The sequence below is a fragment of the Calidris pugnax genome, unplaced genomic scaffold (genome assembly GCF_001431845.1).
Source record: "Calidris pugnax isolate Ruff unplaced genomic scaffold, ASM143184v1 scaffold273, whole genome shotgun sequence".
Taxonomy (NCBI): Eukaryota; Metazoa; Chordata; class Aves; order Charadriiformes; family Scolopacidae; genus Calidris; species Calidris pugnax.
The window spans coordinates 12,166,408-12,187,638 of record NW_015094508.1 but is presented as its reverse complement, the minus strand read 5'-3'; the positions used below and the strand labels follow the sequence as shown (position 1 = coordinate 12,187,638).

Genomic DNA, 21,231 nt, shown 5'->3' with positions numbered 1-21,231 from the left:
ACCTACAGCATCTGAATTTCCTGTTCTGCACTCTCCCAATATGCAGTTTTATTGCATTTAGGGGTTAGTAAATATTATTTTTATTTAATATTAAATATTATTAATGTTGGCTTGCTTCCAGAGCATTTTTTTGTAATAGATTGCCTATTCAGACAATAAAAAAAATATTTGTATTTCTGCTACCAGAATGCCATCTGCCAAGCTAGTTACCCTGTAGATCCCTTAAAGATCAGCGCTGGGAAATCATTTGTGTTGCCAAAAATAAAAGAACCTACAAAGGATACAATTATGGTAAGCTCATGCCAGATATTATATTTATCTGCAATAAATATGTAAAAGCTTCTTATAAACTGTATTCTGTGGAAACTCACTTTGCCTTAATCGCCTGAAAAGGCATCTTTATGTAGACTAGCTGTAGTTTTTATTTGCCTACAAAACTGTATGTGGAACTGAATTTGGGTGGGTTTTTTTTTAAAATTTAGCAAATGTGTAAATAGCAGTAGCACATTTGACAGCCGAGTAAATCTTCACCTTCTGTATTCCTATTGTAATTAATAAATAGTAGTATCTTTAAATATTCTCATCTCCCTTCCAACTTTTTTAGACAGCTAGCTGAAAATACTTTTCGTATACTGGCACTCTGATCTGACAGATTTTCCATGCAACTGATAAAATGTAATTGATGATCTGATTTGGAAAGGATTAGCCTCTCACTTTTTAGATGTAAGAGTTGCAAAGTAGTTTTGCTGCCATAGTTATGTTACCATGTCAGGGGGGAAACCATCATGCTGCCTCCTCAGCATAGAGGCACATATTGAGTTTCTGGTGCAAATGAAACCATACCATGAGAAGAGTATTTTGCCATGTTTATCATAGTCCTTCACAGAGGTGATAAAAGTCTAGGCTAAGCAAAGATTTCCAAAGCATTGAACATAATTCTGCTGGCCTCCCAGCTGGCAGGTGATACTGGGAAGTAAAGATACTTAAATCTGTACACAAACATCCTGCCCTGCTTGAAAGATTCGAGTGTCCCACGATTTGAAAGGCTCAAAAAGCACTGTCATGTCTTTCAAATGTTCATCATCAGAGCCCTCATTTGAGTTTTTCCGTTTGACTCCTCCAGAGCAGCTGGAGGAGATCACAATTCCAGCAAGTCCCATGATTCCAGATTTGTAGATATTAAAATTGGAGCTATCTCAGTAACCAGGTGGCTGGAGAACCCAAATATCACTAAGCCATGACCTAGACCTCTTTATTATTTTTCAATCTTTCCCTCAGAGACACATAAATGGACACCTCTCTCCAAATATTTCACTTAGTTTTGAGGTGTTGCACCGCTGAAAAATAAACCAAACAGCCTAAATTAAAGTTCAAGGTTTACTTTAAAACAACAACAACAAAAAGATCCAAACATCCCCCAATTTTTCATATTTAGAATACAAAGAAAGTGTGTCTGTTCCTAAATTCCTTCCCCCATTATTTGCATTCCTAGGCAATCACCGCATATGACCCAAGTTTGCATATAAACTCAACAAATCTGTGCTTTTTCTGTGGGTATAATTCATCTGCTGCTAGCTACACCCTAGTGATAGTAGTGTGCCAAGGTGCACTGCAGGGGCTTTGCAATCCTCTTCATGCCAGTAATCTGAAAGTGACTGAAAAAACAAATTCCCCTGCACCAAAGACACCCAAGGGTTTCCTGCCTGCTTTTGAAGGAGCCATGGAGGTCTAGCAGTGCTCCAGCACCTGCTCCCCCTTCCTGGGCACTGCAATGGAGGCTCCTGAATCCTGCATTTTACCTGTCCATCTGCTTGCTGAGGTGGAACTTCTGTGGATTCCTGCGCAAAAGTTGTTTAGCAGTTTTAATAGCCACCTCTTGCTGGTTCATGTAGTGGTCATCTTGCAGGAAGCTCTTGCTTGCTTCTACAGATGTGTATGTTGCTGGATAGAGTTTAGGCTAAATTATCTCCTAAAAAGCTCATTTGTTGTTTGAATAATTATATTTTAATACCTACAGCATCTGAATTTCCTGTTCTGCACTCTCCCAATATGCAGTTTTATTGCATTTAGGGGTTAGTAAATATTATTTTTATTTAATATTAAATATTATTAATGTTGGCTTGCTTCCAGAGCATTTTTTTGTAATAGATTGCCTATTCAGACAATAAAAAAAATATTTGTATTTCTGCTACCAGAATGCCATCTGCCAAGCTAGTTACCCTGTAGATCCCTTAAAGATCAGCGCTGGGAAATCATTTGTGTTGCCAAAAATAAAAGAACCTACAAAGGATACAATTATGGTAAGCTCATGCCAGATATTATATTTATCTGCAATAAATATGTAAAAGCTTCTTATAAACTGTATTCTGTGGAAACTCACTTTGCCTTAATCGCCTGAAAAGGCATCTTTATGTAGACTAGCTGTAGTTTTTATTTGCCTACAAAACTGTATGTGGAACTGAATTTGGGTGGGTTTTTTTTTAAAATTTAGCAAATGTGTAAATAGCAGTAGCACATTTGACAGCCGAGTAAATCTTCACCTTCTGTATTCCTATTGTAATTAATAAATAGTAGTATCTTTAAATATTCTCATCTCCCTTCCAACTTTTTTAGACAGCTAGCTGAAAATACTTTTCGTATACTGGCACTCTGATCTGACAGATTTTCCATGCAACTGATAAAATGTAATTGATGATCTGATTTGGAAAGGATTAGCCTCTTACTTTTTAGATGTAAGAGTTGCAAAGTAGTTTTGCTGCCATAGTTATGTTACCATGTCAGGGGGGAAACCATCATGCTGCCTCCTCAGCATAGAGGCACATATTGAGTTTCTGGTGCAAATGAAACCATACCATGAGAAGAGTATTTTGCCATGTTTATCATAGTCCTTCACAGAGGTGATAAAAGTCTAGGCTAAGCAAAGATTTCCAAAGCATTGAACATAATTCTGCTGGCCTCCCAGCTGGCAGGTGATACTGGGAAGTAAAGATACTTAAATCTGTACACAAACATCCTGCCCTGCTTGAAAGATTCGAGTGTCCCACGATTTGAAAGGCTCAAAAAGCACTGCAGAGAAGCCATAACTGTGTTGGCAGAAAAACACCTGCTGTTACAGGCTGTGCCTCCTTCAGGAGCTCTGCTGGTGCCCTTTGCTGCATACCTACAGTAACAGAGCTTCCTCAAGGCTAAGCGAGTCTGCCAAAACTGAGTCTGTTCTATCACAGCGTGAATATCTCAACTTGTTTTATATACTGCAGTGTCATTTTTACATAAAAAGCCCCAGTAATTACTATCAGGTTAGTATTAGTGTCATAGCAAGTCTGTGATCAGTATATATAGTGTTTACGTGTTTTTATTTTAGTAATGTGAAAAGTTTCTTCTTATCAATTCATGCTGGTGCCTTTTAAACAGGACTGTGACACATACAACTGTGCATCTATTAATTGTGCCCTGGTCCCATCTGACATATATCAAGTGAATGTTTCATTAAGAGTATGGAAACCTACCATCATAAAAGTAAGTAAATCCCATTTGTATTCAGAATACTGTTGGGTTTGAGAAACTTAACCTAATGTTTCTAACGTCTATTAAAATTATACCTCTCATTTTCTTAAGTCTCTACAGTCTTCTAATATTTGATATAATTTCTCTTGCTATTTCAAAATTTTCTCCAAAATTTTCTAAGTAAGTACTTAGAACTTATTAGGAATTTCAAAACATGGCGAGAAGACACCTCTTACTTATTCTGTAAGTATATGGTCATTCTTTTTTAATAGCTATCTATGCATCCACAAATTCTAATTCAGCAGATGTGAGAAGGGGTACAGAGAAGCATATAATTCTTAAAAGCTTTAATTTGAAAAGACTTCTTAAGTCTAGAAAGGACTTGGTGACCAAAAAGAGCAGAGAAGAGAGAGTCCACCTGAGAGCAGTATTGTCTGACAAGAACAATGACCAGGCTGTGGTCCATTTAGCTCAGTTGATAAATTTCTGATACTGAGTTCCTGTTTTGTGTCTTTGTCTTTCTCTAGAAAATAGCAGGACAGGAGGGGAGATACAGCAGAATTTTAGAAAGCTTCAAATCTGTCCCTGTGGCCAAACTAGTATTCCAGGATTATTACTATTTCTTTGAAATCACTGCTCTCTACTATTTCGAAGTTGTATTGCTGTCTTGTAGCAGTGATGTGTGTTAAAGGTGACACACATGAGCAGGTTCACTGACTTTCACATTTTGCAGCATCTCCCAAAACTTTAAGTTTTGCTTTCACCCTTCTCATTTCTACAAAGCTACCTACTTCAAAATACTTAATTATAAATCATAGCCATTTCTTTCTTCTACCAGGCAAGTATTCACAGCTTAACCCTTGTTGTGAAAGCATTACTTAGGAGTGAGAACTCATCACTGATTTTGAGAAATGACCATCAAAAATTGGAGGTAAGAACATGATAATTCATGGATTTACTCTTTATAGGATTTCTTGTGTCACTGAATCATTCATTTTCATTCATTACTAGTGAACTGTTACCTTTTGTATTCTAAATAAAAATTATTTCATATTGGAGTCAAAATGTCAGAATTAGTCAGATCATGATACCAAAAGCCCATTACCCACTATTGTACCTTGGTGAGAAGTACTCTCTGAAGAATTTCTGCTTGCTGCAGTATAAATGCTTTTGGCACCTATGTAAATTAAAAGCATAATTTGTTCTCTTTTAACAAACTGATAGTATTTTAAAACTGATCCTGGATTATTCAGAAGTGATCTTACCCTGTACATTGTATCTTCTTTATTATTTATTTATTTATTTATTTATTTATTGTTTCTTTCCATTTCATTACCTGAGTTATGTATTTCAAACAGGATCTTTAATTTTGCGTAAGTTCCCTGTCATTTTCTTAGATAAGAAACTACACAACATTAAAGTAGGGGTTTCAGGTGTAAAAAGAGTTAGAGTTGTTATTTATCCTTTAATACAGTTTATTCCAATACATTTAGAGTGGTTAATGCATTGCTTTTCTGTGGTAAATTGTACATGCTGGGGATTATTTACTACAAGATACATTTTAAAGCAAAAGTCTTATTATATGTTATTATTGTTAATGCCCCGAAAACTTAAAGCAAAGTAATATTCAGTATGAATTACATCTTGCGCAAAATATTTTTGGAAATATAAATAGCATCTATTAGCTGGTATTATATCCAAGCATATCTTTTAAGTGATAGATTAAAATTCAATCCAGGAGTGAAAACGCAGCTGAGAGGGTTGCAAATAATGAGACCTGCCTTTACAAACCAAGGAACTTCAGAATTAATTTTTTTTAAGACATAATTTCAAATTGAATGCTTAGTGTTCAGCTCTGCAATGCTTTTTTGAACTATAAGGTTGTGTGTCTAATATATTCTTAAGTTAAAATAATTCAAACTCTCATATAGTCGCATTTATTTAAATATGACTATTCCTTATTTCATTTAGTTTACACTAAATATGACTGGTTTAAAATTAAATTAGTATTTACACTTATTTCGTTTGACTGGGTTAGAAGCCACCTTTAAGGGAGGCAGGCATTGAGTGATGAAGAACACACAAAAGCAACTCCCTAACATACACTTCAACTACTCATGGTTTTGGTCCTGTAGTCTGTCTAACAATGACTAGTGACTTATAGCAGGGCCAACCATCATCAAATGAACGCACTTACAAAGTGCAAGATATTATGTAAATATGGAGTTTCATGTTGAAGATTATTTTCTCAGTTCCCTCCTACAAATTCCTGTAGTTGGAATGAAGTGGGACCCTGGAAAATCACTGCATGCTGATAAAAGTCATGCTGCTCTGTTGACATTTTAGAAAGACAAGTTACTTATTGCTTACATTCTGAACACTTTGCAGACCATGATTAAGATTTCCAAAGAACTCCCGCCAGGTACAGTCCCCCTATGGGTTATCCTCCTGAGTATCTTCGCTGGACTCTTGATTCTTGCACTGCTTATATTTGCTTTGTGGAAGGTAAGCTGCGCGTTCTTGTCTTCGTGAAGCTAAACAAATATGGTAAAATTCTCCACTGTATCATTCTCATAACTAGAACCTCGGAGACACTAATCACTAATACTATCTAATAAGTGGAGTGAAATCTTATAGAAATGACAAAATAACTAATAACACTACATTTTTCTAATGTGTCACATGCAAAGCTAACCAATTGAAACCTGCATTGCCAGTATGTTATGAAAATAAAAATAAAAAGATTCTTGTAAGATTAAGAGTTTATTAAAGGAGTTTTTTATTAGCTTTGGCTGTGGCCTTCGATACCCAGGTTTTCTCTTTGTGTAGGCCTGTAGTGTAAGTATTGCCACAAGTGGGCACTCTTCTCCAAGCTAAATATTTAGTTCATTCTTGCGTTAGAAGGTTACAGTTTATAAATTTCAACATGCATAATCTCTTGAAAAAATTGACAAGTATAAAATAAGGTATTATTTATTCAATTGGGTATGAAATATTATTAAGTGTTTTAACCTTTGAAACTATTTGACCATAACAATGATTCAGCAATCGCTCTATACAATGACCATACTCTTTTTGTCTGCTGTCATTACATATCTCTTTAGTTTTCCTGTTCCAGGAAAAACAATGTTGTACTTAAGTGATAAAATAGTGAATGACTTTTTACTTTACTGAAAGTTTTAAAATGGAAGGACCAGCACATGAATTCTACCAATATGCCTGTTATGCTTTGAGCAGCTCTTAGTCAATTTTTTCTTTTCTGCAGGCTGGTTTTTTCAAGAGACCACTAAAGAAGAAAATGGAAAAATGAAGAAAAAAAAATGGAGAAATTTTTGCTCAGGTCTGCCTCAAAAACGTTACTGTAAAATTATAAACTTAGATGCAGTGGTCACAATGTTTTCTAAACTCTGGTGCATTAGAAAAACAAGAAGCAGAACAACAAGAAGCAAATCAAGCACACATGCAAAGGATGATGCAAAGGAAGAATAAACAGCCTTATGGCATTTTTTAATACTCATGGACATACTTTCAAGTGTTACTCATTTTTGGAGAGTAACGGAGTTCAAAGATTCTAACATTTTTTAATATGGAAAAGGTGTAATCATATTTTTATATACCTATGTATGTGGAATCACTTTTCATTCCAAATTATGCAACAAGTCAGCCTGTATGTAGCAATCCCAGTCTTTTTTATCACCTTACGATTTTCAAAAGAAAAAAGCCTAATTTTAAAAATTTCCTCCTTATGTCAGTTCTGTGAAAGCAGACTGACAGTTCACAAGGCAGAACATGCAAATTATGAGAATGCACCAAATAGTGTATCATAACTGATGTAATGACAATTCAGAAGATTGAAGCACCTGCATATTGAAATACTTTAGACTTCTCTTTCTGCTCATTTTAGCGTGTCCAGACGAACCCAGGATACTCCAAGAAAAAGATTTTTATGGTCAGGCAGACCATAAAGAATTGATCCATTAGATTACATTACTGTTTGAACTTGAAATAGATTTTTGGCAGGCCTAAAATGTATACACAAAGCATTCAAGCCCATCTGATTGCACACTGTACTCAAATAAGCAGGGACACAATTGTATCTGCAAATTGAAATGTCCATATTTATGCAGAAAATGTTCAGAGGTACCCTGAAAGTTTGACTCTTACTGTATATCTTGGAGTAGCCAGGAGGGTGCTTCATAAGCTGTCACTGTAAATTTATTGTGTAGCTATTTAATCCAATGAGTTTAACGTGTACAGAATGATAATTAACAAAAGAGCACAGATAGAAATTTCAGCACTGGCAAGCTTCTTCTAGTATTATAAGTCATGTATCATCTTTGTTACTTATGAGTTTAAGAAGTGGTGAAGAATTTGCATACTAAATAAGCACTTAACAAATGATGTTTATTTTGTGACAAAGATTGAAAGTTTATATGAGAATACACTGAAATGTAGATAGCAAAAGAAATTTTTTCTTTCTATTTAGACTATTCAGTTTCCTCCTTTCTTTCATGCACTTGTCTTCCTTCCACAAGGATCTTTCCCCAGGGCTCTTGGGCTGTGCCTTGTCCTTGAAAGCTTCCTATATTACTTGCAGCCACACAAAATTAACAGTAGAAAATGGAGGCGTGCTGGCAAAGTGCGATGTTGCCTCAGTATGAGGGGACTCAGTATTGATTGCCAAAAGATCAGAAAGCATTGAGGAGGCATACTAAGTTCTATAAGACATACTTGTTTGCAGAAAAGCTTTGCCTTGCCAAATAAGCCAGGAAAAATTCTTCTTCCTCTTGGTACAAATGTCACCGAAATGAAAAAAAAAAAAAAAAAAAAAAAAAATTGCAGTTTGCCAAAAGGTTTTAACTTAGCACTGACTTTATAGCAATAGCTTAAAAAGCAGTAATATATTTTATAAGGACTTTTTTTCTTTAAGAAGAGACCACAGATTGAGTTGAACACACTGGCAAGTACAACTCTGGAAGTGTGCCAGAAGGTGCTTTATTGTTTGAAAGATGTTGTCACTCTGAAGTCCCTTCTATTTAGTTCCTAAATTAGTCATTGGGAAAGGCTGAGACTTATGCGAACGCAGCAAGTAGGATTAAGTTTGCAAGTGTTTGCAGTTTCTCCTGGTGTCTGTGGGAAAGGTGGTTATTTCATAACAGCAGCCTGCTGAAGGTAGCAGCATGACTCAGGGGGGAGGGCAAAGCCTTCTGTGGGAACGCAGTGGGTGGCTGTGCTTTGCGGAGCCTGGGAGAGCCACCGAGCTGGAGGACTTGCTTGGCTGTGCTCGCCTGCACGCCTGGAAGTGCACCCTGACTGAAGGGACGGGAGGTGAGCTGCCCTGCTTCTGAGCACAGAGAGAAGACAGGAAAGGAAGCAAAGAGGTGACGTAGAGTTGTGAAGAGAATCCCTGCTTCGTCCATCGTGTGAGTTAAATAGGCCCTGAAGGAAGGCAAAATCCATTTGTTGGACAGTGAAGATAAATTAATATTCATAGAGGTGTTTTCATTCCCATGTGAGATGCAGGTTTTATTTTAGGAAAATATTTTTTTTTTTTGCCAATTTGTTTGAAAGACTTAAATGGCACTTGTCACTCTAGCATCCAAATGCCTCAGAACTGTAAGTGTTTTTTTTTTTTTTCTATAGTATCTCTGTAAAGGCAGAACAGTGCTGTTACCCTATTATGATTCGTAAAGGAACAGAATTATGAAGGAATTGTGAGTCACCTATGCACACATAGAAAGTCTGTGGTAGCAGAGGAAATACTCATATTTATTATTATGCAGCCAGTTTGTTAACCATGAGGTAATTTTTCCTGGCTTCACAAAATTACTCACAAGTTGTGCAAGCCACACGTCATTTTTATGCAGCATATTTTTATTTTGTTTAAGTGTTTCACTTTTAGTTATGATAAGCTGTTAACAAGAGCATTTTACTTTTCTGATGAAGTTTCATGTCTTATTTTAAAGCATGAGCCTAACTGAAAAAATGTAAGTCAATAGAGCAGTCTATTTCCCTAGATAAAGACTATGCAAAAATACATAAGCATTTTATCAATGCAAAGTATGTTTGAGATCAGTGTTCCATTCTTTTTAGACTTCCTTTGTACTGTAACAATAATAAGCTTCATATAACCACACTGCTTTCCTTTTTGTCATGATACTTTCTTCCTTATCACGTTTGTTTTATTATCAGATTTTCAATTATATTATCTATTTAAAATATAACTATATAAAGGGGATAGCACTATAGCACATTATTCTTACACAGGATAAATTAGTAAAATCATTGTTTTTGTCCATAAAAACCTTTCCACACAACACTGCAAGAGCAGTATTTTACTGCTTTTCACTATATACAACAGAAAAGCATACTGAAAGCAATATTGCAAACATCAGGAGCATCTCACCAAAATTTGGCAGGCACAAAAAAAATCAGAACAGCATGTAATCTGTTGTGTTCCTAAAAAAGGACACATAAGGGTTGTAATATGATTCTAATAATGAACAAACTAAAAATTTTTTCATTCAAATAAGTACCTGTAAAAAACCAAGAATAATAAATTAGTTGTACAACCAGAGCTTAAGCAACGGATGGAGTCTGGCTCAGCTCAGTTACTGACTTCAGCACTGAAGTAGCTAATCTTAGAGGGGATAACAAGCTGTTTCTATAGCGTAGAACTGCCCGGGAAAGGCGAAAGAGCTTTAAACCATCACTCCTCCTTCATTTAGAGGTTGTTGCAGGGGTTGTTGATCCAGTATGTAATTTTAGAAGACTTCGAAAGCAGCATCTACATTACAGCAATCTCCCTGGGCTGCTGCTTATGCTCCTGTGCTTGTCTGGTGTCACTCTACGTCTGTATGAGGAGGGCTTGCGCAACCCACCGATCCTGACCCCATCCTGACCCCGTACCCAAGCCCTTGAGTACATATCCTGTGCTGAGTCATTTTGAGCATTACATTCCTCTTCTGCAGAGCTTGACTCAGGGGAATCCACCTTCAACTGGAGCCAAGGGGTTTCATCTCACTTGGTACTGAGAGGCTGGAGTTAGGGTCACACTCATCTAATGAATTCTACGTAGTCTAATTGTTTTAATTTCTTGAATTAACTATTGTGTACATCGTGATCCAGAGCAAGAGAACCAGAATGTACCATTGTTAGTTATACCACTTAACAGGAATAAGAGGGAATTCGCATCCTTTGTAAGAAAAACACAACATTCTGCACAGCATTTTATTTTTCCTGTAAAAAATTATTCCATGTGTTTTATTGATTAAAAAAAAATTTAAAGAGTCTAACAAGCCTCCTTTGTATTTTGTTTGCTTTACACTCATATAAGAATAACACTAAGGCATGTCAGTACCTAAAAACAAATCTATCTAGCTGTCAATAGAAAACTATTGTAGAAATAAATGTTCTTGCACAGGATAACATCAAGGAAAGCTCAAATGTAGTCAGGCTGTCAGAAATACGCTCTCATTAATTGTATGGATTCTCTACTTATAGCTACATTTGAAAGCTTTACCAAGGACCATGACTTCCTCATACAGATTTGCTTTCATAACTTTACCTGCATACAGGTTGAAGACATTCATTCATCTAACCATCCTTCCTGTCCAGAGATTCTTCTGTACTACTTAGTCTACAAGACTGTTGTTTTGCACAGTTGTAAATGATTCACATCATCTTCCTTAAAACCTAGTAAACATTTGTATCAAAACTTCTTAGAAGACAAAGATTACACCTTTTATATCACAGATAACTTCAAGAAAACATTACAAACCATGTAATTACTTAACTGTTATCTCATCAGAGACTACTTTGATGGTGAATCACAATTCTCTAATAGCAACATCCTGTCTAGTCATAGGGAGTGCTTACCAATTGTCCTACTCTGTATATATCTGATTATTAGAGTTGCTGGACACTTTCCATGGGAGTATTTCAATGAAAATCAGGGGGGGAAAAAGCCACTTCTATTTTTCTTTGTTTTACATTGCTTTTCAATGGAATTAAAAAAGAATTAGCATCACTTTCTCACAGCAAGAAATGGAATACCATGTATCGTTTGCACAAAACTGGATTATAATTCATTGCATTTGGCAGAAGCAGCTCTAACACTTCACAGTTCAGAGGCAATAGCAGTTCATGCAGTGGATGTGGTTTGAGCCATGTAAGAACGAAGAGTTTTAAAGATTAAAGCACTGATGAAGTTTTAGTAACAACTGGTTGATACAACAGATTCGAGAGCACAACTGGATTCTGTATAAATAAATGGATGATCAAGAGAGCTATCCTCAATGCAATCATGTTGTCATTACAAAGACTGATGACTAACACCCCAGAGATATTGGACGTTGCTCATTCAGTCAAACAAAAGGGTGAGTAAAAAACTCTTGGGCAGATTTTTCTTCTGACTCTAGTACAGTGGGGCATAGTGCTCCTTTATTGCTTTTCCGCTCTCGTGCATTTACCCTTCTGCCCTTTTCCCTTTCTCGGTGTTGCAAGTCTTCTCAGAAATGACTGACATTCCTCAAGGGCTCACTGAATGTTGCACCTCTGAGGGATTTTCAAAGAAATGGGAGAGGGAGAAGTATACATAGTGGATTGCACGTTTACATCAAGAAGGCCAGTTGTCTTAGCATACTTTGTCCATCCCCTTTGCACATTCTTTGCTCACTTTCAGCAGTGGTCATGGTGAAATCCTGCTATTTAGTTATGGGTCAGCTTGATTTGGTACGGATGTTAATATTTATTGCAAAGCTTCACATTTCTGGTTCAGTATTACATATGGCCCTTAAGGTTTATTCATGTTAAGGGTGCCATTATTCTTCCTCCTGGGGCAAAGGAATAGGATAACTCTCTCTCTTGTGAAAGTTTCTTCATATTGCCTTCCAGTACAGAGCCTTTTCATCTTGTATCAGAGAGGATAAGATGAAAAACAGAGGAGCATCTCATTTTTCCCCAAAAAGTATTTGAAGTTTTGCAATTTTGTGACAGTAGATATAGTCTGAGAAAAAGAATGCTTTTTCTTTCCTTTAGGAGAATTGTAGACACAAATCTTGCTGAGTATTCTCATCTCATAGTCTAAATTAATAGCCATCAGTAGCTCACTTTCTTATTTGCAAGGTCATAAAATCTCACTGACAAGAGTCTATTACTCTGGCCTCAGTCATTTTGCACTATGCCACAACAGATGCTATTACATTTCAAAACTTAAAGAAAGGCTTCAGCTGAAACTTCTGACTACGCTGTTAGCCAGGAAAAAAAAAAAGGGGTTGGTGGTATTGGTGTTGTAGATTTTGAGATTCTCAGGAACCTAAAAACCATTGAGCTGCTTTTTGCTGTTTATTTGAGGGATCTGCCAAAATTCATTCATAGTCTCTGACCCCCTTTATGTCATGAATTTTCAGTATCTGGAAAGTCACCTGCAGCTCTGAGCAAACAGCCATTAAAAAGTAGATTTAAAGAGCAATATATGCTCTCTAAGACATGTGCAATATGTCTTATAAGATACTGCTGCAACGTAGTTTGTCCCTTCATGCAAAGGACCTTCAGGTTTCATCTCAGCTACTGAGGACTGTTTGCCATCCCCTCCCCCTCTCCCCACTCCTCTCCTCTGCAAGAGAATTTTTCTTGTATGATGAGAAAGATTTCTGCAATCTGATAACGAGCACCTTGGTGCATCCGGTCAACTAGACAACGTTTGGTCCTGTTACCACATTGTATCCCCCACCAAACTCTCTGACATTTCATCTTTAACTGAAGGTTTAGCAACTGATGATAGATAACGTAGCAAACAATCAGTTGCAAATAGCTCCAGTTCCACAGTTACGCATATAACAAAAGGTATTGTTTTGTTTTCAGTATTATTTATTAGCTCAACAAGTTTTGGCTGCAGACAATATAAAAAAGAAGGAAAAAAAGGAAGAAAAAAACCAACAATAAAACTATGCATTAAGCCTTAAATTAATCTCACCTTATTAATTCAAAATTCAGTGTGATTCAGTAGGAACTGCTAAGGGAATCAGATTTACTAAAACTGCCTAGAAAATGATTGAGCAACTTTTTGCGACACAAAAAAGGAAAAGGAGAAATAGACAGGTCTTAATTCCACAAAACAGAAAATAATTAATATGTTTTCAAAATAGAAATGGCACCGATGAGGTCCCATCCTGAGTGCTGTGTCCAGCTTTGGGCCCCTCACTACAAAAAGGACATTGTGGTGCTGGAACTTGTCCAGAGAAAGGCAACAAATCTGGTGAGAGGTCTGGAGCACAAGTCTTATGAGGAGAGGCTTGGGGAGCTGGGATTATTTGGTCTGGAGAAAAGGAGTCTGAGGGGAGACCTTATCGCTCTCCACAGCTACCTGAAAGGAGACTGTAGCAAGTTGGGGGTCAGTCTCTTCTCCCAAGTAACAGGAGATAGGACAAGAGGAAGTGGCCTCAAGGTACACCAGGAGAGGTTTAGACTGGATATTAGGAAAGACTTTTACACTGAAAGGGTTATTAAGTATTGGAACGGACTGCCCAGGGAAGAGGTGGAGTCATCATTCCTGGCTGTATTTAAAAGATGGGTTGACATAGTGCTTAGAGATACAGTTCAGTGATGGGTTTAGTCAGTGTTAGGTTGATGGTTGGACTCAATTATCAGAAAGGTCCCTTCCAACCTAGACAATTCTATGATTCTATGAAAAGTGTAAATAAATGCATATTCTGAGGAGACAGAGGTTCTTGTCAGGACCCAGGAAACTACAGGCCAGTCACCCTCACTTCCATTCCTGGAAAGAGGATGGAACAGCTCATCCTAGATCCACATATAGAGGAAAAGAAGGTTATCAGGAGTGGTCAACATGGATTCACCAAGGGGAAATCATGCTTAAGCAATCTAATAGCCTTCTATGATATGACTGGCTGGATAGATGAAGGAACAGCAGTGGACATTGTCCACCTCGACTTTGGCAAAGCTTTTGACACTGTCTCCCATATCATCCTCATAGATAAGCTTAGGAAGTGTGAGTTAGATGAATGAACAGTGAGATGAATTGAGAACTGGCTGAATGGCAGAGCTCAGAGGGTTGTGATCAGTGGCACAGAGTCCAGTTTGAAGCCTGTAGCTACTGTTGTTCCCCAGGGGTCAGTACGGAGTCCAGTCCTCTTCAATATATTCATCGATGAATATGTTGAATAGTTGAATATTGAAAATGAAAACCTAGATGAAGAGACAGAGTTTACCCTCAGCAAGTTTGCTGATGACACAAAACTGGGAGAGGTGGCTGACACACCAGAAGACTGTGCTGTCATTCAGTGAGACCTGGAGAGGCTGGAGAGTTGGGTGGAGAGGAACTTAATGAAGTTCAGCAAGGACAAGTAAAGGGTCCTGCATCAAAAGACACATAACCCCATGCACCAGCACATGGAACTGGAAAGCATTTCTGTGGACAAAGACCTGGGAGTCCTGGTGGACAACAAGTAGACCATGCACCAGCCATGTGCCCTTCTGCCAAAAAGGCCAATGGTCTCATGGGGTGCATTAAAAAGAGCATGGCCAGCAGGTTGAGAGAGGGCATCCTGCCCCTCTGGCCTGGTGACATCACATCTGGAGTAGTGTGGCCAGTTCTGGGCTCCCCAGTTCAAGAAAGATGAGGAACACTGGAGAAAGACCAGCAGAGGGCTACAAAGATGATCAAGGGAATGGGGCAACTCTCATGAGGAAAGGCTTAGAGACCTGGGTCTGTTAAGCCTGGAGAAGAGAAGACTGAGATGGGATCTTATCAATGCTTATAGTACCCAAACAGTGGGTGTCAAGAGAGTGGAGTCAGATTCTTTTCAGTTCCAGCAACTAGACAAGGGGCAATGGGCACAAACTGGAACACAGGACATTCTGTCTGAACATGAGGAAAACCTTCTTTACTTTGATGGTGATAGAGCTCTGGAACAGGCTGCCCAGAGAGGAGTCTCCTTCTCTGGAGATATTCAAAACCTGCCTGGATGTGTTCCTGGCCAGCCTGCTCTCAGTCAATGTGCTTTGGCAAGGGGGTTGGACTAGATGATCTTCAGAGGTCCCTTCCAACCCCTATCACTCTGTGATTCTGTGTGATTCCGTGATTCTCATCACGTATTTGTAACTTCTGTATGAGAAATATTTTCAAGATACCCACTATTTTTTTGAGTTCAAGTGGTTACTGGAGCTATAACAAGGTTAACACTTTGTTAAATGAAGTTGCTGGGGTAGCACACCGCCTGCTCTAGAGAGCATGAAATTACATAGGCTGCATCAGCAGGCTTATGTATAGGTTCCCACTTTTGGGGATCACAGGTGAAAGGGAATATTTTTTCACTGGCTAACCTTATTTCCCCATTAATATACTTTCCCTATGACAGGCACAAGCTTTGCTCTCCTGTAAAAAGAACAGGTGAAAATATGCATATACTCTGTGCTAGGCAGGACATAGTTCAGTCAAAACTGCATGAAATAGGTCAATGTGTGCTGGCATTTCCAGAGTAGGAAGCAGTGCTGTGCATCAGGAGCAGGACTGGAGTGTGATACAGCTATTGCTGAAGATATGATGCCCACACTACTTGTCTTTTGAAGGTTTTACTTTGAACCTTGTCTTGAATATTAATTTCATATTTATTTTTCAGAGGACAGCCTCACTTTAAAGGACATGGATATCATTCCTGCAGGACTGCTCTTCAGATCAGAACTCTGGCATACTTGTCTTTGCCTGTAGTGAAACGGAGCATTAAATTACCTATGGCTGCTGTGTTTTCTCCTAAAAATCCTGATTTCTTTAATATTCAATCCCATTTAGTCCCTCCAAGGTCCATATTACCTGGTTAAGAAATCAAGGGTATGCTGACCAAGTCAGACTTTCAAACATTTTGCCTATGCTGAGCCTTTTCATCACTACTAGCCCTTTTCTGTTCATTTTTAACAGCTCTTGTAGAAAACAGCTTACTTGGTTTAAAATTTTAACTCTGGGATGGCTTGTGTAACAATGCAGGTTACTCGTGATCACCATTTAAGAAAATCAGCTTCCCAAAGTGGATTTGGACAATTCTCAGAGGGTTTGAGATGCATGGGAAAGTAAAGGAGGCTACTCCACAGATGTTAAACCAGTCTGCCTTTGCCTGCTTCTGTAACCCATTTGCAATGTCCTTTGTGTCTGGCTGTGGGCGAGCATTACTTTTTAGCCACACCAACCCCCTGCTTGCCTTCTTGCACCCTTGTACAAATGTTAGTGCCACCACAAGAGGCGCAGCCAGGAATGCACAGCTGGACAAAATGGAAACCGAGTCCAGACTTGCCTTGGTTTAGAAGCACAGACAAAGAGTGAGACAGAAAGGATACATCACCTATGGAAGGTGCGATCTGTTAGCTGCTGTACCTTGTGGCTTTTCAACTGTGAAGAGTAATCTCAGGAACAGGCACAAAATGTGGGGCTCAGTTTGCCTCACACAGGGTGTGCACATGTGTGTGTGTGCCTGGGGAGGGGGCTCGACTTACCACTTTACACATTATTCTAACTATTACGTACTGCTTCAGGTGCCTGACTCACCAGTCCTCCTGAACCATAAGACTGCTTTTTCCTTCAAGACAGTAGGGTATGTATTTCTGAAACCTACACAGAGTGAGTCTTGCTGCCCAAATTAGCTGTCCACCCCTTGCATGAAGAGGCTTTCAAAGGGAAGCGAGACTGCAGGATATTTTCAACCATTGCTAATCTTCTGCCTTCTATGCAGATTCCCAGTAGGGGAAGGCAACTATCTTGTTAATATTAAGAATACAGAAATATATCTATTACAGTCAAATCAGCCATGATATTCTCCATAATGGCTTGGAATTAAATTATAGAATGGGCTAAGTATTAAAAATAACAAATCCTTTTACATACTAAGAAGTCTGTCTTCTGCTGTAATTAAATCCATTTAATAGAAAACTACATTGGCCCAATAGCAGAAACACATAAGAGAACCAATATTGGGTCAGACCAGTATCATGTCCTGTCTCGTGTCAGCCAAAGCAGATACCAAGGGGAAAGCATAAGATCAAGGCATGCGGGCCACCAGCTTCCCACAAGCTCTCTTCCAGCTACCAGTTTTTCTGCAGCTCAAGGTTTTCATGGGCTGGGAAGGTGTCAATGTGTTTAGCGGTTCCTGGTGGATTTCTCTTCCTTGAGCTTGACTGGGGACCTAGGTTAACTTAAAACATCCACTACCCCACAGCACTACAATCTGCACCTGTCATGCTCACTGGGAGAAGAACCGTCTTCTCTTTGTGCTATCCTTGTTCTGTGATCGTCAGACATCCCTCCCTCACATTTTGCAAAAGAGCACAACTGACCTCATCAGCCCAATCCATGCCCCTTCTAGTATAATTTTACTAAATCCTTTTAAAGGCATGTTTTTTCCAGGGCAAAGAGTCCTAATTTACCTTGGTATTGAAGGCATAGGTATGGAGGCCATTCCCACCCTCCTTAGTCTGTTTCAACTTTTTTCTAGTTTTACAGTAGCATTTTGAGATGATTGAACCAAAATTGCACAAAGTGTTAAAATTATGTGGTTTGGACAGTAGTACAGGGAAGTCCTGTTTCATTATCTACTCATTGCCCAAATAATTGCTAAAATTTCATTTGTGTATTTTTGACCTTTTCCAGTTTCAATCCTAATGTCTAAACTACATCCTCATAGCTAATTTTAACATTTCCTTTTTAGATTTGATTTTCTTTTAGTGGCTTATTCTTTTTTCCTTCAGTGCAGCCCTTACCATTACATTTTTATAACAGACATCATGTGTCTGCCAAAAATAATAACTAGAACTTGGTAGCCCTTCTCTCTAACATCTTCAGACAAATCACATCAAAGGAGTGACCTGGAGCCATACACCTTGGCCTCCTGTGTGTAAATTGTCACCTTTGCAAAAGCCCCTCCCAGAAACACACTAACAAAAAACTCCTCAGTTTCATGTACCACAGAAACTCTGATTCTGTGGCCACCCCTCACAGATGACAAAAATGGAAATACCTGAATGTTTTTCTGAGAAGGTTGGCATTAATTGTACGTTTTGACATCACATTAGAAAGTTAGGATAACATACATTAGTTATAACATTCCACAGTAAAGCTGATTATTAGGTGTTGACCAGCGTGTCTTTTAAAATCAAATACTTCCTCAGTATATTCCCTCTACAACTTCTATTTTTTCTTGAAAATGCAGAAACTGTAGTGATGTTTTTGTAGTGGAACTCATCAAACTACTTGCTTCCCATAGTCCTTACTGTGAAGAAAGTTTGTTTGGCCCTCGCCAACAAAACAACTTCTTCTAAAGTGCAAGTAATCCATAACCAAGCCTGAAACCAAACCAGCTCTGGCAGATATGGCACTTTTGGCAAGTGCCCCTGTGATCACTGACAACCATACGCAACATGGAGCTATAAAACACATCATTAAACAACAAAGACATGTAGAGCAAAGGGTGTGTATCATACCCCATTTTAAATTGCAAATATAAAGAGCACTAAGCAAACTATTCTCTGAACGATTTTTAAATTTTTTTCTGAATAAGTGCAATATGTATTGCACTTACATGCACTGCATAATATGCAGTACGCAAAGCAGCCGGAGAGAGTCAAAAAGGTGAAATACTGGACAATATGGAATATCTTCTATAATATGCAATATACAGTTCAGCATTATGTCAGAAGGTTGTTATCAAATGCCTTAAGATCTACTTAAGACAAAAGAATTAATTTAAGGGAATATTGTTAAAGAAAACAATAATTCTCACAGTATTTATTCTCCTATGACCTATTTTTTTTAGATACAGACAAATGTCGGTCTGAGAAACAACACCCTGGGAGACAGCCTTTGTGTGTGAGAAACTATTTTTCAACATTGTGTCTGGATGAGGAAGAAAGTTTCGTATCCTTAGGGTATATTTATAATTAGAATGATGTAACTGAATCAAAGACATTGTTTCTTAGGAGACTGAGACATCTTAGTCGGCGGAGGTTATTTTAGGGTGGGGCAGAGGGGGATTCTAGGTTTATTTCATCTATTAAAAAAACATTTTTCTCTATGCTGTGGAATTTTTTTTGTTTGGATGGTTGGTTGGTTTTGGTTTTTTGTTATAGCCCTTTCATTAGTATCCATTAATTAGTGTTATTCTTCTCCTTGTGGAAGTGCAGATTTTCCTCCTTGACCCAGAGCTGCACATGTATTTATACACTCAGTTCAGATGGGGAGAGAAGTGACTAGAGCTGCTCTCCTGACCACAGTCCTGGATCGCACTCAGTACTGAAGCCAACGTTTCTGCCTTAGGTAGCTGCACCTTGAAGTGTCTGTTTGCAGAGCTTCTGTGACACCACAAAGAGGAAACCCAGGAACTGGTCTGAGAGACACATGAGTCATTTCTGGTTAATGACTGACCTAGGGCTTCAGAGTTCGGAAGTGACGGTGTCTTGGGAAGTGCTGATAAACAGTGAGTTCATGTTCAAGTTCATGCATTAGGATGAGTAACACGTCTGTGTGTCCTGCAGGAGTAAATACATGAAAGAAATCAATGTGAGTTACCCAGGGACAGGTCCCTGCTGTGCTTCCATCAATGATGTTAATGTCCTTGCAGAGCTTTCTTGAACTACATGATGTCAATAAGGACAAATGCCCAAATAAATACCCATTGAACAATCCCACCTGTTGACAGGCTTCTTCATTTTAACTTACAATTCAGATTCTGTGTTAAAAAGAAGTAAGAAACTGGGAGAACACATGTACTTTTATAGCACTCCTGAAATAAAAGCTACGGTCTGTGTCACACCTAAGGACCGTGACCTAGATGCTGAGAAAGGGGAAGTAAGGAAATATTTCTATTTCAGCTTTCCAGGCAAACTGTCTTTTTCATTAGTCAGTGTCAATGCCAAGAAGTTCAAAATTATTCAGCAGAAATCACTGTTACAAAATAGAATGCATCCCATACAAAAAGGTAGCCCCACAGATTTTGATATTTAGCAGAACTGCGGATGGAGAAAATGAATGTTTCTCAATCACCCTGGATATACATTATTCAAACAGTGCTGACAAGGCTAGGTAGGCTGAAAGCTGCACAACACACAGGTACCCTGCACTTTGCACTTCTTTCTGATTTCTTAGCAAGTTCAAATCCTCACCACCCTATTTTTACTGGCTTCAATTCGCATTGTCTCCCTGGATATTGGCCTGGCACCTAAGCCAACGTAGGCAGTGTTTTGCATAGGCAAAACAGGCATAGGCTATTGGCATATGCATAGGCAACACATCCTCGCTATCATTGCCAACTTCGGATCAGTTGTGCTGAAAGGCTCCCGGATCCTGCCGCACTCCTGCATGGCTGAGGACCCATTCTGAAGGAATTCCATTTAAAGGAGAAGATACGGACTTAATAACGTCATTAAATGCACAATTTAGTACTTGAGGAAGACATCCACTCTACGCTGTTACATAAATCCACGTTTTACCGCCGTGCTACATTTTCCCGACTCCAGAGCTGGCAAAGAGGCAGCCCCCACCCCCTCCAAAGCGCTGTCTCCGGGTGTCCCGGGCCGAGGCGGCGGCAGGTCTCCGCTCCGCAGCCCTGCTTCCAGGAGGCACCGAGCATGGGGGAGAACCGCGGGGGACAACCCTGCTGCCGAGTCTGCAAGGGACTGCCGGGACCCCACCGGCGAGCACCGCGGGCGCGGAGTAGCGGAGGGGGG

At 38.8% G+C, this 21,231-nt stretch overlaps 1 protein-coding gene across 1 annotated transcript in view; it reads left to right on the top strand.

The window, feature by feature from the left end:
- Nucleotides 1-10,796, top strand: part of ITGA1 (integrin alpha 1) — a 79,579-nt gene extending 68,783 nt beyond the window's left edge. Inside the window, exons 26-30 of the mRNA XM_014964944.1 lie at nt 187-291; nt 3,412-3,516; nt 4,343-4,435; nt 5,893-6,009; nt 6,770-10,796. Of these exons, the coding sequence (XP_014820430.1) occupies nt 187-291; nt 3,412-3,516; nt 4,343-4,435; nt 5,893-6,009; nt 6,770-6,814 (465 nt within the window). The 3' untranslated portion in view covers nt 6,815-10,796. The remainder of the gene's footprint in view (nt 1-186; nt 292-3,411; nt 3,517-4,342; nt 4,436-5,892; nt 6,010-6,769) is intronic.
- The last annotated feature ends 10,435 nt before the right edge of the window (nt 10,797-21,231 follow it).